Source organism: Oncorhynchus nerka, linkage group LG27 (genome assembly GCF_034236695.1).
Source record: "Oncorhynchus nerka isolate Pitt River linkage group LG27, Oner_Uvic_2.0, whole genome shotgun sequence".
Taxonomy (NCBI): Eukaryota; Metazoa; Chordata; class Actinopteri; order Salmoniformes; family Salmonidae; genus Oncorhynchus; species Oncorhynchus nerka.
The window spans coordinates 29,843,510-29,859,028 of record NC_088422.1 but is presented as its reverse complement, the minus strand read 5'-3'; the positions used below and the strand labels follow the sequence as shown (position 1 = coordinate 29,859,028).

General features: G+C 43.3%; 1 protein-coding gene across 1 annotated transcript in view; it reads left to right on the top strand.

Moving 5' to 3' along the window:
• The window catches only part of LOC115111547 (synapsin-1-like), a 36,509-nt gene that overhangs the window by 12,049 nt on the left and 8,941 nt on the right, over nucleotides 1-15,519 (top strand). Inside the window, 11 exon segments of the mRNA XM_029637703.2 lie at nucleotides 972-1,063; nucleotides 1,690-1,846; nucleotides 1,998-2,087; nucleotides 3,764-3,826; nucleotides 3,949-4,091; nucleotides 4,264-4,338; nucleotides 4,426-4,528; nucleotides 14,168-14,317; nucleotides 14,487-14,556; nucleotides 14,699-15,094; nucleotides 15,097-15,283. Of these exon segments, the coding sequence (XP_029493563.2) occupies nucleotides 972-1,063; nucleotides 1,690-1,846; nucleotides 1,998-2,087; nucleotides 3,764-3,826; nucleotides 3,949-4,091; nucleotides 4,264-4,338; nucleotides 4,426-4,528; nucleotides 14,168-14,317; nucleotides 14,487-14,556; nucleotides 14,699-15,094; nucleotides 15,097-15,283 (1,526 nt within the window).

The following is a 15,519-nucleotide window of genomic DNA, read 5'->3' as shown; positions in this document are numbered from 1 at the left end:
TAGAACCTAAAACGCTTCTTCAGCAGTCGCCATAGGGGACCCTTTTTAAAATATTTTTTGGTTCCAGGTAGAACTCTTTTGGGGTTCCATGTAAAAACCCTATACACAGAGGTTTCTACATGGAACCCAAAACAGTTATACCCGGAACCAAAAAGGGTTTTTCTAAGGGAACAGCTGAAGAACCCGTTTGAAACCGTTTCTTCTAGGAGTGTACATGGGTGCTGCAGACCTGCACTTACTGTATGCAATAAACAATGAATCAAAGAAATCCCAAGACATGCACATGTATAGTTGAACTAGGTTAAGTGGACTGACAGTTGGATAATTATCAAGTGAGATAATAATGTTGTCATATTTGTCAAATATATTAAGGAAATAGGTCACTCTGAATCTGCTAACAATATCCATGGAAAATAAAATGATCTCATGGACCCCAAAACATTTGTACCCGGTGGTGGCTTAATAGAACAATGAAGTTAATGCTACCCTCTGTGCTTTGTAAAAGGAGACTTGAAAATGCTTCTGGATTATTTTCTCTACCGGCATTTTCAATGTCTCCTATTTCTGTCCGCTCCTTTTATGTTGCATTAGAGTGTTTCCACTATGCACCCCATGAGTCTCAGCAGGAAGAGCCCTGTGCAATGAATGTCTCATTATCTGTGGAGGTGATAATGGCTACCTTCTGCCTCAGTTTTTGGGGACAAAGCCATTGAAGTAATACAGTAGTTCACTCCAAAATCAAAGTCTGTCAGACAAATCTGATCTCTTAAGTGGGCTAATGTGAAGATGAATCAATGTTCCACACCATCTATTTTGTAGAGCCACCTGTCTCAACTCCAAAGAAATGGAAAAAATCTCATTTCATCACGCCTGGAAAACGTTGATTTTTGCAGTGAACTATAACTTTAATATGTCCCTGTTATGATCACATTGAGGTTTGACTGGGATTGACACGGATGTTGTCCACTCAGGCTGACTTCTCTGACATCAACCTAATAGCGCATGCTACAGGGGGCTATAGTGTTGATATCGAAGCAATCCGGAATGGAACCAAGGTCACCAAGTAAGTCTACTGTACATCCTTTGAATACAGTGTTCTACATGATGTTTAAGATAATCAGACACATATATCTATCATGACACAAGGCTAGACCCAGATGCAGACACATGAGGCAGATTGTTGGAGTCTTACAATATGTATTAATCCAAAAGGGTAAGGCAAGAGAATGGTCGTGGACAGTCAAATGGATCAAAACCAGTTCAGAGTCCAAAAGGTACCAGAGGGCAGGCAGAATCAAGGTCAGGGCAGGCAGGATGATCAAGCAGGTGGGAAAGTAGTCCAGAGTATAGAAGACTAAGAGGAAGACTATAAACTAGAGAATAGCAAAAGGAGAATGGGGAACACCACACTTGACTTGACTAACATACAAGACGAACTGGCACAGAGAGACAGGAAACACAGGGATAAATACACTGGGGAAAATAAGCGACACCTGGATGGGGTGGAGACAATCACAGGAACAGGTGAAACAGATCAGGGCGTGACAATATCATAAGGGTGTCCTGATTGCTTATGTTACATGATATGCATGATGCTTGTAATTTTCAAGTCCAAAAGCCAGAATAAAATGTTGACATGTCTGTTTGAATATAATGTATTGGTAATGTGTGATTTAAAAATGTTCCAAGGTGTTTCAGGCCAGACTTTGTGCTGGTTAGGCAGCATGCCTTCAGTATGGCCAAGAATGGAGACCACCGACACATAGTGATTGGGTTACAGTATGCTGGTCTCGCGGGTGTAAACTCTCTACACTCTGTCTACAACTTCTGTGACAAACCATGGGTGGTAAGCGTGGCAATATAAAGCAGATTCAATTGTTTGTTATTTGCTTTCTGAGCCTAATCTAATTCAAGTAAACAGCCATGACTGCTAGACAGATCATGAATTTTGATTTAACTGAAAAAGTAATCTCGTGTATTATCGTGTCTCGTTTCAGTTTGCTAATATGGTGAGATTGTACAAGCAACTTGGACCAGAGGAATTCCCACTGATCGAGCAGGTTTACTATCCCAACCACAGAGAAATGGTGGGTGTTCTGCCATCTGCTTCCCTCTACTCCTCCCCCACCACGACATGGCCATGTTTTCACACTAAACAGACCTAAGCAAAGACTATTAGGTGGCCCTTCTGTTTGAATAACATATTTCTGTGTCCAGTAAGAAAAGGGCAAAGGAGTAGCTAGCACACATCAATAATCCATCTCAGATCTATCACAACAATCAATCTTAATATTGTCTTTGATCAGACTGAGGGTTCATGTGTACAGGTCGCAGTAGAGCCAGAGTGGGTTTGATTATTCCTGCGCCATATGGATCCCCTCAGTAGCGCTGCAATGAGATCAGAGTCTGTGCAGCCGCAGTGCTGCCACCCTCCACACCTGCAGTCGCTGGCCTGCTCTCGGCGCAGCTCGCCTCAATGATCAACATGAATCGCTCCATTACTCTGAAAGTTTTACTGCTGCTGTTTGGGCTCATGATGCCCTCAGCATATTCACACATATTCATACATTTACATAAGTATTCATAACCTTTACGCAGTACTTTGTTGAAGCACCTTTTGCAGCGATTACAGCCTCGGGTATGACGCTACAAGCTTGGCGCACCTGTATTTGGGGAGTTTATCCCATTCTCGAAAGATCCTCTTAAGCGCTGTCAGGTTGGATGGGGAGCGTCACTGCACAGCTATTTTCTGGTCTCTCCAGAGATGTTCGATCGGGTTCATGTCCGGGCTCTGGCTGGGCCACTCAAGAACATTCCGAGACTAGTCCCGAAGCCACTCCTGTGATGTCTTGGCTGTGTGCTTAAGGTTGTTCTCCTGTTGGAATGTGAATGTTTACCCCCAGTCTGAGCACTCTGGAGCAGGTTTCATCAAGGATCTCGCTGTACTTTGGTCCGTTCATCTTTCCCTCGATCCTGACTAGTCTCCTAGTCCCTGTAGCTAAAAAACATCCCCACAGCATGATGTTGCCACCACCATGCTTCACCCTAGGGATGGTGCCAGGTTTCCTCCAGATGTGACACTTGGCATTCAGGGCCAAAGTTCAATCTTGGTTTCATCAGACCAGAGAATTCTGTTTCTCATGGTCTGAGAGTACTCCAAGTGGGCTGTCATGTGCCTTTTACTGAGGAGTGGCTTCAGTCTGGCCACTCTACCATAAAGGCCTGATTGGTGGAGTGCTGCAGAGATGGTTGACTCCAATCAAGTTGTAGAAACATCTCAAGGATGATCAATGGAAACAGAATGCAACTGAGCTCAATTTCGAGTCTCATAATAGCAAAGGGTCTGAATACTTATGTAAATATGGTATTTCTGTTTTTTATTTGTAATAATTTTCAAAAATTTGTGAAAATCTGCTTTCATTTTGTGATTATTGGGTGTTGTGTGTAGATTGACGAGAAAAATAAGTAATTTAATCATTTTTAGAATAAGGGTGTAACGTAACAAAATGTGGAAAAAAGGGAAGGGATCTTAATGCTTTCCGAATGCACATTAAAACGTGATGATACTTTGTTATTTAACTGCATCCTGGCACATTTAGCAAATAACAGCAGCTCAATTTGAGTTTACAGTTTACTCAGTTAGCAATTTACTAAGAAATGCTGTGCTATACATTCTCTTTAGTCAAACAAACCTACCTGCATGTCTGGAGCCTGTTTAGTATGACGTTTTCCAATGGGGATGTTGTGTTGTCTTTTGCTGCAGATTACCACTCCTGGTTTCCCTGTGGTGGTGAAAATGGGCCACGCCCACTCAGGGATAGGGAAGGTAGGACTGGACTGCTCTTGTTACTTATTTTAAATGATACAAAGTAGGCCTGGATTAGTGTTTATGCTTCACAAATCAATACTATTGACATAATCTTATTCAATCATGACTTTACCCTGCAGGTGAAAGTGGACAATCAATATGACTTCCAAGATATTGCCAGTGTTGTTGCCCTGACCAAGACCTATGCCACATCTGAACCTTTCATCGATGCAAAGTATGATGTTCGCATCCAGAAGATTGGAGACAATTACAAGGCCTACATGTAAGTGAAAAAAATAAGCTCCTTGTTGTGGTGACTGAGGTCAATCCATTCTACAAATCCCCAAGCTATTCAGCACAGGCTACAGATCATTTATTCTGCATATCCCAACATTGATGTGAATAATATGATCAAAAGAGAACATGCTAAACGGTAGATCTTGTCTGTTTATCAGGCGCACATCAATTTCAGGGAACTGGAAAACCAACACTGGTTCAGCTATGCTGGAACAGATAGCCATGTCAGACAGGTGAGTGTTAACACAGACTGGGCTTTTGTGCATCAGACAGACAGCCGTGTGTTTAGTAGTTACTAGCAGTGTTCTCCAACATCATAGGTATCGGATGTGGGTGGACTCCTGCTCTGAGGTGTTTGGCGGTTTGGATATGTGCGCTGTGGAGGCTCTGCATGGAAAAGATGGCAAGGATTACATTATAGAGGTAAAAGGATTAGAAGCATTGTTAACAATTTTGCTCTTATACTTATTATATAGCTTACACTCTCCAGTTTTTTTTCTTATTTCGCATGTTTTTTTATAAAAAAAAATATTTATACTATATTACGGAAGCCCTGAAGCCCAAGACCTCCAAAAATAATCATACGTAGACTCTTGGAATTATCTCGTTTGAATGAGAAAATATCTTATTTGAACATCTTAGTATCTTAGTATTTGAACTTCATTGTTCCTTTGTCTAATTAGGCCTAATTTGTTATGCAGCTTGTCAGACCGTATAATGGTTGCTGTAGCCATTCATTCACTGATTCCATCCATTGATATGATTATGAATAGACAGTTTTTTGATAGCCTAAAGCAGGGCTGAAGGCCAGAGCATGTAAGTGGGCGAATGTGGAGCAAGGAGCAGAGACTAATTGAGCAGCTTCTCTCCTGCTCCAATTTCACTCTGGTACTGCTCAGCCACAAGCTCTGGTACTGCTCAGCCACAAGCTCTGGTACTGCTCAGCCACAAGCTCTGGTACTGCTCAGCCACAAGCTCTGGTACTGCTCAGCCACAAGCTCTGGGCGTGCTCTGTCTAGCATTTTTTGTTTCCTTTATCAGTATTATTTTAATTAGGCCTATTTGGTTGTAATTATTTAGCCTACCCCACCCAGAGTAGCCTATATCTAGTTTATATTCTACTTTCTAACATTAGGATATGTAGTTTCCATTTTGAAGAACTTCTAACGTATAAACAGATGTTTTAGGTGGGCAATACATAGGCTACTGTACAATGTATTTACATTTTTCTTGGAATAGAAACACCACATTATAAATCCATTTAGTTAAGCTAAAATAAATAATAAAGGCCCGTATCAGTTTATTTTCATGAAATAAAGGGAATAAATCATCTCAAACACCAATAAACTTGACATGTGCATTGAGCGTGGGAAATGTGGTCTACAAATGTATTATTATTATTATAAAGACAGAAAAATATGCATGTGAAAGCTTAATTACATAAATCAATATTAGTGGGAATAAAGCCACAATATAAACAATAGGAAGAATGGAATATATTTGAAAAGTTTAGAATTAGGTTTGATTGGAGAAAGAAAACAATTAATACTGCACAAAAAGTGGTTGTTTTCCCTGTTATTTGATCAAGAAAAATATTTAAGTTGATTTGGATATTTTGTGGCTTTGCCCATAACTTTTCACCTTTTGATGTAAATGTTTGAGGAAAGGGTTTTATTCTTTCCATTCTTACCATTAGAATGATAATCACAGGGGAAGGGACAGGCAACAACTATATCTACAGTGGGGAGAACAAGTATTTGAAACACTGCCGATTTTGCAGGTTTTCCTACTTACAAAGCATGTAGAGTTCTGTAATTTAAAAAAAATCATAGCTACACTTCAACTGTGAGAGATGGAATCTAAAACAAAAATCCAGAAAATCACATTGTATTATTTTTAAGTAATTAATTTGCATTTTATTGCATGACATAAGTATTTGATCACCTACCGACCAGTAAGAATTCCGGCTCTCACAGACCTATTAGTTCTCCTGTTCACCACTCATTACCTGTATTAACTGCACCTGTTTGAATTCGTTACCTGTATAAAATACATCTGTCCACACACTCAATCAAACAGACTCCAACCTCTCCACAATGGACAAGACCAGAGAGCTGTGTAAGGACATCAGGGTTAAATTGTAGACCTGCACAATGCTAGGATGGGCTACATGACAATAGGCAAGCAGCTTGGTGAGAAGGCAACAACTGTTGGCACAATTATTAGAAAATGTAAGATGTTCAAGATGACGGTCAATCACCCTCGGTGTGGGGCTCCATGCAAGATCTCACCTCGAGGGGCATCAATGATCATGAGGAAGGTGAGGGATCAGCCCAGAACTACACGGCAGGACCTGGTCAATGACCTGAAGAGAGCTGGGACCACAGTCTCAAAAAAAGCCATTAGTAACAAACTACGCCGTCATGGATTAAAATCCTGCAGCGCACGCAAGGTCCCCCTGCTCAAGCCAGCGCATGTCCAGGCCCGTCTGAAGTTTGCCAATGACCATCTGGATGATCCAGAGAAGGAATGGAAGAAGGTCATGTGGTCTGATGAGACAAAAATAGAGCTTTTTGGTCTAAACTCCACTCGCCGTGTTTGGAGGAAGAAGGATGAGTACAAGCCCAAGAACACCATCCCAACCGTGAAGCATGGAGGTGGAAACATCATTCTTTGGGGATGCTTTTCTGCAAAGGGGACAGGACGACTGCACCGTATTGAGGGGAGGATGGATGGGGCCATGTATCGCGAGATCTTGGCCAACAACCTCCTTCTCTCAGTAAGAGAATTGAAGATGGGTCATGGCTGGGTCTTCCAGCATGACAACGACCCGAAACACACAGCCAGGGCAACTAAGGAGTGGCTCCGTAAGAAGCATCTCAAGGTCCTGGAGTGTCCTAGCCAGTCTCTAGACCTGAACCCAATAGAAAATCTTTGGAGGGAGCTGAAAGTCCGTATTGCCCAGCGACAGCCCCGAAACCTGAAGGATCTGGAGAAGGTCTGTATGGAGGAGTGGGACAAAATCCCTGCTGCAGTGTGTGCAAACCTGGTCAAGAACTACAGGAAACATATGATATCTGTAATTGCAAACAAAGGTGTCTGTACCAAATATTAAGTTCTGCTTTTCTGATGTATCAAATACTTATGTCATGCAATAAAATGCAAATTAATTACTTAAAAATCATACAATGTGATTTTCTGGATTTTTGTTTTAGATTCCGTTTTTCACAGTTGAAGTGTACCTATGATAAAAAAAGTACAGACCTCTACATGCTTTGTAAGTAGAAAAACCTGAAAAATCGGCAGTGTATCAAATACTTGTTCTCCCCACTGTATATCGGTCCGCTAACACTAGTAAAAGGCCCAGTGCACTTATTTTGTAGTCAAATATTTATATACAGTTGAAGTCTGAAGTTTACATACACCTTAGCCAAGTACATTTCAACTCAGTTTTTCACAATTCCTGACATTTAATCCCAGTAAAAATTCCCAGTCTTAAATCGGTTAGGATCACCACTTTATTTTAAGAATGTGAAATGTCAGAATAATAGTTGAGAGAATGATTTATTTCAGCTTTTATTTCTTTCATCACATTCCCAGTGGGTCAGAAGTTTACATGCACTCAATTAGTATTTGGTAGCTTTGCCTTTAAATAGTTTAACTTGGGTTTCGGGTAGCCTTCCACAAGCTTCCCACAATAAGTTGGATACATTTTGGCCCATTCCTCCTGACAGAGCTGGTGTAACTGAGTCAGGTTTGTAGGCCTCCTTGCTCGCAAACACTTTTTCAGTTCTGCCCACACATTTTCTATAGGATTGAGGTCAGGGCTTTGTGATGGCCACTCCAATACCTTGACTTTGTTGTCCTTAAGCCATTTGCCACAACTTTGTAAGTATGCTTGGGGTCATTGTCCATTTGGAAGATCCATTTGCGACCAAGTTTTAACTTCCTGACTGATGTCTTGAGATGTTGCTTCAATATATCCACATTTCCCTTCCTCATGATGCCATATATTTTGTGAAGTGCACCAGTCCCTCCTGCATTTTTGTTTCATCAGACCAGAGGACATTTCTCCAAAAAAGTACGATCTTTGTCCCCATGTGCAGTTGCAAACCGTAGTCTGGCTTTTTTATGGCGGTTTTGGAGCAGTGGCTTCTTCCTTGCTGAGCGGTCTTTCAGCTTATGTCGATATATGACTTGTTTTACTGTGGATATAGTTACTTTTGTACCTGTTTCCTCCAGCATCTTCACAAAGTCCTTTGCTGTTGTTCTGAGATTGATTTGCACTTTTTGCACCAAAGTATGTTAATCTCTAGGAGACAGAATGCGTCTCCTTCCTGAGCGGTATGATGGCTACGTGGTCCCATGGTGTTTATACTTGCATACATACTATTGTTTGTACAGATGAACGTGGTACTTTCAGGTGTTTGGAAATTGCTCTCAAGGATGAACCAGACTTGTGGAGGTCTACAATATTTTCTGAGGTCTTGGCTGAGTTATTTTGATTTTCCCATGATGTCAAGCAAAGAGGCACTGAGTTTGAAGGTAGGCCTTGAAATGCATCCACAGGTACACCTCCAATTGACTCAAATGATATCAATTAGCCTATCAGAAGCTTCTAAAGCCATGACATCATTTTCTGGAATTTTCCAAGCTGTTTAAAGGCACAGTCAACTTAGTGTATGTAAACTTCTGACCCACTGGAATTGTGATACAGTGAATTATAAGTGAAATAATCTGTCTATAAATAATTGTTGGAAAAATTACTTGTGTCATCCCCAAAGTAGATGTTCTAACCAACTTGCCAAAACTATAGTTTGTTAACAATAGATTTGTGGAGTGGTTGAAAAACAAGTTTTAATGACTCCAACCTATGTAAACTTCTGACTTCAACTGTATATTTTTTATTTTATTAATAAATATTTCTTATTCAGATTTTTCAGGGGGTGATGCCTATTTCCTGCGGCTATGCTTGATTGTGAGCTATAATCAAATGTTGAATTAAATGTGTGAGACACGAGGTAAACAATTTTTCCATCAATAGAATTACTAAACTTACAGTTAAAGTATCCATCACCAATAAATGAATAAACTTCAGAAATTATAGGCTGGTTTATGCTGCGAACAACATGCTTTTCAGAATCTCCTCTGATAGGGCTTTAATTGAAAGGAGTAACTTGTTATAGACTACAGTTCACAATAACAAAAAAAATAACATTTTATCACCAAAATAAAATGAAGAGATAATAAACTTTCATGATGACAATTCATTTAATCTTTGAATTGTTGGCTAATTGTTTACATAAATAAGCTATCCAATTTTCAATAGCACCGATGACAACAACCTATTCATTTGGTGATAATGCAAAGCTCCTGAGAAGGAGCGCTTGAGAGGGAGATCTGTGCGTGATAGATGGAATTGGCGTTTTTATTAGCAGGAGGAAGTTTAACTAATGTCTAATTGTGGAGTATTTGGTAAACGAAAGTGTCACAATACATAGGGGCATAATTATCAATCAGAGAATTTGACGTTGAGTAGAGATCTTCAGGCCTGCTGCCAAATCTGGTCTGACATTGCAAAGAAGATTCATCCTGTCCCTTTGGGAATTAAGATAATTAAAGAGTATTTTAGGGACTGCAGATTACCAGTGTGGAGCTGTTTTTACGCACCAATCTGTGTTCTCTTTTGGTGATATCACCATTGTGCATGCCCTCAATGACAGAAACTTTTTTGTGGGGTTTTGTAGTGAATATTTTACAGAACGTCTGATCATTCAGTTGCCTGAGTACTTCAGTCTTGTACAGTATCAGCGCCTCCCTTGTCCACTAGGTGGATGACTATAGAGGGGGCATTCTGGACATTTAAGACCTGTAGCTTGGATATGTCTTTATGCACCAGTCTGTAGTACATATCCAAAGCTGGGTCAATAGGCCCAGGTGGAATGAATGTAGATGGACCCCTAAAAAGAACCGTTTCAGATGCAATGTGCATATGAATTAGTAGTCAAAACGCATTGCTGTTGCGCGTCCTGCTATTCAGGCTGATTTTCCCCTATGTATTATTTTGTATATCTTTTCACTAAAGTTTATTGCACCATACTGGCCGCCTACTTATTTTCTTTCTCCAATCAATTTTTTATTTATTTTTTATTTTCTTTTGACCTCACCCTCTCACCTTCCCCCTCTACTCACAAGGCAGGCAATACGCTCGACCTCATCTTTACTAGATGCTGTTCTTCCACTAATCTCACTGCAACTCCCCTCCAAGTCTCCGACCACTACCTTGTATCCTTTTCCCTCTTGCTCTCATCCAACACTTCCCACACTGCCCCTACTCGGATGGTATCGCGCCGTCCCAATCTTCGCTCTCTCTCCCCCGCTACTCTCTCCTCTTCCATCCTATCATCTCTTCCCTCTGCTCAAACCTTCTCCAACCTATCTCCTGATTCTGCCTCCTCAACCCTCCTCTCCTCCCTTTCTGCATCCCTTGATTCTCTATGTCCCCTATCCTCCAGGCCGGCTCGGTCCTCCCTCCTGCTCCGTGGCTCGACGACTCATTGCGAGCTCACAGAACAGGGCTCCGGGCAGCCGAGCGGAAATGGAGGAAAACTCGCCTCCCTGCGGACCTGGCATCCTTTCACTCCCTCCTCTCTACATTTTCCTCTTCTGTCTCTGCTGCTAAAGCCACTTTCTACCACTCTAAAGTCCAAGTATCTGCCTCTAACCCTAGGAAGCTCCTTGCCACCTTCTCCTCCCTCCTGAATCCTCCTCCCCCCTCCCCCTCCTCCTCTCTCTGCAGATGACTTCGTCAACCATTTTGAAAAGAAGGTCGACGACATCCGATCCTCGTTTGCTAAGTCAAACGACACCGCTGGTTCTGCTCACACTGCCCTACCCTGTGCTCTGACCTCTTTCTCCCCTCTCTCTCCAGATGAAATCTCGCGTCTTGTGACGGCCGGCCGCCCAACAACCTGCCCGCTTGACCCTATTCCCTCCTCTCTTCTCCAGACCATTTCCGGAGACCTTCTCCCTTACCTCACCTCGCTCATCAACTCATCCCTGACCGCTGGCTACGTCCCTTCTGTCTTCAAGAGAGCGAGAGTTGCACCCCTTCTGAAAAACCTACACTCGATCCCTCCGATGTCAACAACTACAGACCAGTATCCCTTCTTTCTTTTCTCTCCAAAACTCTTGAACGTGCCGTCCTTGGCCAGCTCTCCCGCTATCTTTCTCAGAATGACCTTCTTGATCCAAATCAGTCAGGTTTCAAGACTAGTCATTCAACTGAGACTGCTCTTCTCTGTATCACGGAGGCCCTCCGCACTGCTAAAGCTAACTCTCTCTCCTCTGCTCTCATCCTTCTAGACCTATCGGCTGCCTTCGATACTGTGAACCATCAGATCCTCCTCTCCACCCTCTCCGAGTTGGGCATCTCCGGCGCGGCCCACGCTTGGATTGCGTCCTACCTGACAGGTCGCTCCTACCAGGTGGCGTGGCGAGAATCTGTCTCCTCACCACGCGCTCTCACCACTGGCGTCCCCAGGGCTCTGTTCTAGGCCCTCTCCTATTCTCGCTATACACCAAGTCACTTGGCTCTGTCATAACCTCACATGGTCTCTCCTATCATTGCTATGCAGACGACACACAATTAATCTTCTCCTTTCCCCTTCTGATGACCAGGTGGCGAATCGCATCTCTGCATGTCTGGCAGACATATCAGTGTGGATGACGGATCACCACCTCAAGCTGAACCTCGGCAAGACGGAGCTGCTCTTCCTCCCGGGAAGGACTGCCCGTTCCATGATCTCGCCATCACGGTTGACAACTCCATTGTGTCCTCCTCCCAGAGCGCTAAGAACCTTGGCGTGATCCTGGACAACACCCTGTCGTTCTCAACTAACATCAAGGCGGTGGCCCGTTCTTGTAGGTTCATGCTCTACAACATCCGCAGAGTACGACCCTGCCTCACACAGGAAGCGGCGCAGGTCCTAATCCAGGCACTTGTCATCTCCCGTCTGGATTACTGCAACTCGCTGTTGGCTGGGCTCCCTGCCTGTGCCATTAAACCCCTACAACTCATCCAGAACGCCGCAGCCCGTCTGGTGTTCAACCTTCCCAAGTTCTCTCACGTCACCCCGCTCCTCCGCTCTCTCCACTGGCTTCCAGTTGAAGCTCCCATCCGCTACAAGACCATGGTGCTTGCCTACGGAGCTGTGAGGGGAACGGCACCTCAGTACCTCCAGGCTCTGATCAGGCCCTACACCCAAACAAGGGCACTGCGTTCATCCACCTCTGGCCTGCTCGCCTCCCTACCACTGAGGAAGTACAGTTCCCGCGCAGCCCAGTCAAAACTGTTCGCTGCTCTGGCCCCCCAATGGTGGAACAAACTCCCTCACGACGCCAGGACAGCGGAGTCAATCACCACCTTCCGGAGACACCTGAAACCCCACCTCTTTCAGGAATACCTAGGATAGGATAAAGTAATCCTTCTCACCCCCCCTTGAAAGATTTAGATGCACTATTGTAAAGTGGCTGTTCCACTGGATGTCTTAAGGTGAACGCACCAATTTGTAAGTCGCTCTGGATAAGAGCGTCTGCTAAATGACTTAAATGTTAAATGTTAAATAGCCCAAAAGCACATTGTCTCATTGTATTTGTACATTTTAGGCTTTTAAAATGTATTCCATTCTCCTTTCTCTTGTTTATGTTATGGTTATATTCCCAATAATATTCCTTTATGTAATTAAGCTTTTACATGTGTATTTTGTTGTCTCTATAATAATAATATTTAATTTGTAGAGCGACTTTCCCACTTTCAATCCACATGTGAAGCTTATTGGTGTTTGCTTGAGATTATTTCTTCCATTTTCCTAATGAAAAGAAGTTGATACCGTCCTTTATTATTTACGATTTATTTAAGATGTTTTAGCTTAATTAAATTGATTCTATTCCAAGAAAATCTCAAACATATTTCACAGTAGTCTATGTATTGCCTACCTAAAAACATACGTAAATACATTTCCTTCAAAATAGAAATGACATTTCCCAACGTTAGAAAGTAGAATATAAACTAGATATAGGCTACTGTTGATGGGGGGGCAAAATAATTACAACCGAATAGGCAGAATTAAAAGACTAGTGATAAAGGAAATAAAAATGCTAAGCTGGGCAGGCCCAGAGCTTGTGGCTGAGCAGTACCAGAGCGAAATTGGAGTGGGAGAAGAAGGCACAATTTTTTTTGCGCTACTCAACACTCACCCACTTACATGCTCTGGCATTCAAAAGCAGCCCTGCTTTAGGCTATCATAGAGCTGTCAATGAATAATCATATCAATGGATAGAATCATGAATGAATGGCTGCACCAACCATTACACGGTGCAATAAGCTGCATAACAAAATAGGTCTAATTAGGTAAAATAACAATGAAGTAATTCAAATGAGAGACTAAGTTGTTGAAACAAGATACTAAGTCATTCAAATGAGAATTCCAAGAGGCTAAGTTGTATTTTTTTGCCTTGGGCTTCATGGCTTCCATACTATTTTGATATTGAGTACTGCATTATTGGGAAAGGCTCGCAATTTAAGCATTCTTAAACTGTGTAGTAACACAGTAATTACACTGGTAACATTGTAATACCTTGTGGCTACCCAGACTATTTGCATTGCCCCCCCCCTCTCTCTTTTACGTCGCTGATACACTCTTATTATCTATGCATAGTCCCTTTAATAACTCTACCTACATGTACATGTTACCTCGACTAACCAGTGCCCCGCACATTGACTCTGTACCAGTACCCCTTGTATGTAGTCTCCACATTGACTCTGTACCAGTCCCCCACTGTATATAGTCTCCACATTGACTCTGTACCAGTACCCCTTGTATATAGTCTCGCTCTTGTTATTTTACTGCTGCTCTTTAACTACTTGTTACTTTTATTTCTTGTTCGTATATTTTAAACAGCATTGTTGGTTATGGGCTGGTAAGTAAGCATTTCACCTGATGTATTCGGCGCATGTGACTAATACAATTTGATTTGTGTTTCCCCATCTCGTTCTCTCAGGTGGTGGGTTGCTCCATGCCTCTGATTGGAGACCAGCAGGGTGAAGATCGTGCTCAAATTGCAGACCTGGTCATCTCCAAAATGAACCAGACAGTCCCTCGCACTGCAAGTCCCTCTCCTGTCCGTCCCACAGCTGCACAGCCTGTACAGGTGACACTATTGCTAACCACCACTCAGTCTAATAAACTTAAGATGAGTCAATATTTGTCAAAAGGAGTATGTTTAGATGAGTGGTCTTTATTGCTAATTGGCCAGTATATTTGGATTGTATTTATAACCCATTCACTTTATGTCTCATTGTAACATGTTGGCCATGCAGAAAGTTACATCCTCTCAGCCTATCTCACAACCCAAAGTGCCACAGGCTCAGCAACGCCCTTCTCCACAAGGTAAGAAGATGGCTCTGTAATATTAAGGCCCAAAATCCCAATGGACAGTTGCTTTTGTTCATTAGCTGGTAATATGATAGCTAAATTGTTTTTTAATGATTGCTTAATAGGGACAGGATAAACAGTGCTCTGTCTCCTTCAGGTGGCCCACAACAGACACCAACCGGCACTGCCACCCCTCGCCAAGGATCCCCCTCCCAGCAGCGCCCCTCTCCCCAAGGCCAGCCCCCTTCCCCAGGCCCCAACACCCAGAACCCCCCTGCCCAGACATCACAGAAAGGAACCAACCCAGGAGCTGGGGCCCAGCAGCGTCCCCCAGGTCAGGGGCAGAAACCCCCCTCTGGTCAGGGATCCCCCCAGCGATCCATGAGCCAGGGGGGCTCCCCTCAAAACCAGAGGCCACAGCAGTCAGGTCCCCAGCTGCAGCAGAGCCCCCCTCTTGGAGGCATGGGCCAGAAGTCCACAGGGGCCCAGCCCCAGCAGAGGCCCCAGCAGAAGCCAGGTCAGCCTGCCAGGCAGCAGTCCCAGGGAGGAGGCCCCAGGGCCCCCAGCAGCAGAGAGCTCCAGCCCAGCAAGGTCGCCCTGGGGCCCCCACCACTCAGCAGCCCCGCCTTAGTGCCCAGGGCCAGGGAGGCCCGGGAGGGAAACCTCCTCTGCAGCAGAAGCCCCAACCCCCACAGAAGCCCAACCAGGACCCTCCTGCTATGGGAGCCATCCCTCCACTGAAGTAAGAATAGCTTTCATAAAGTTTCCCAAAACATTCAATGCCAATATACTTTTTGCTCAGTGTATCCCAACTGTATTACTCAATAGCTCAATATTGGATGTAACATCCTCCTATTGTTTTTGGCAGTTTTTGTGAGCCACACAGGATGCTCTGTCGATCTCATTCTAGATAAGGATGAGTAATTAACCGACGAGAGGATTCTGTGTTCTAGATTTAACTTTCATTTATTTTTATCT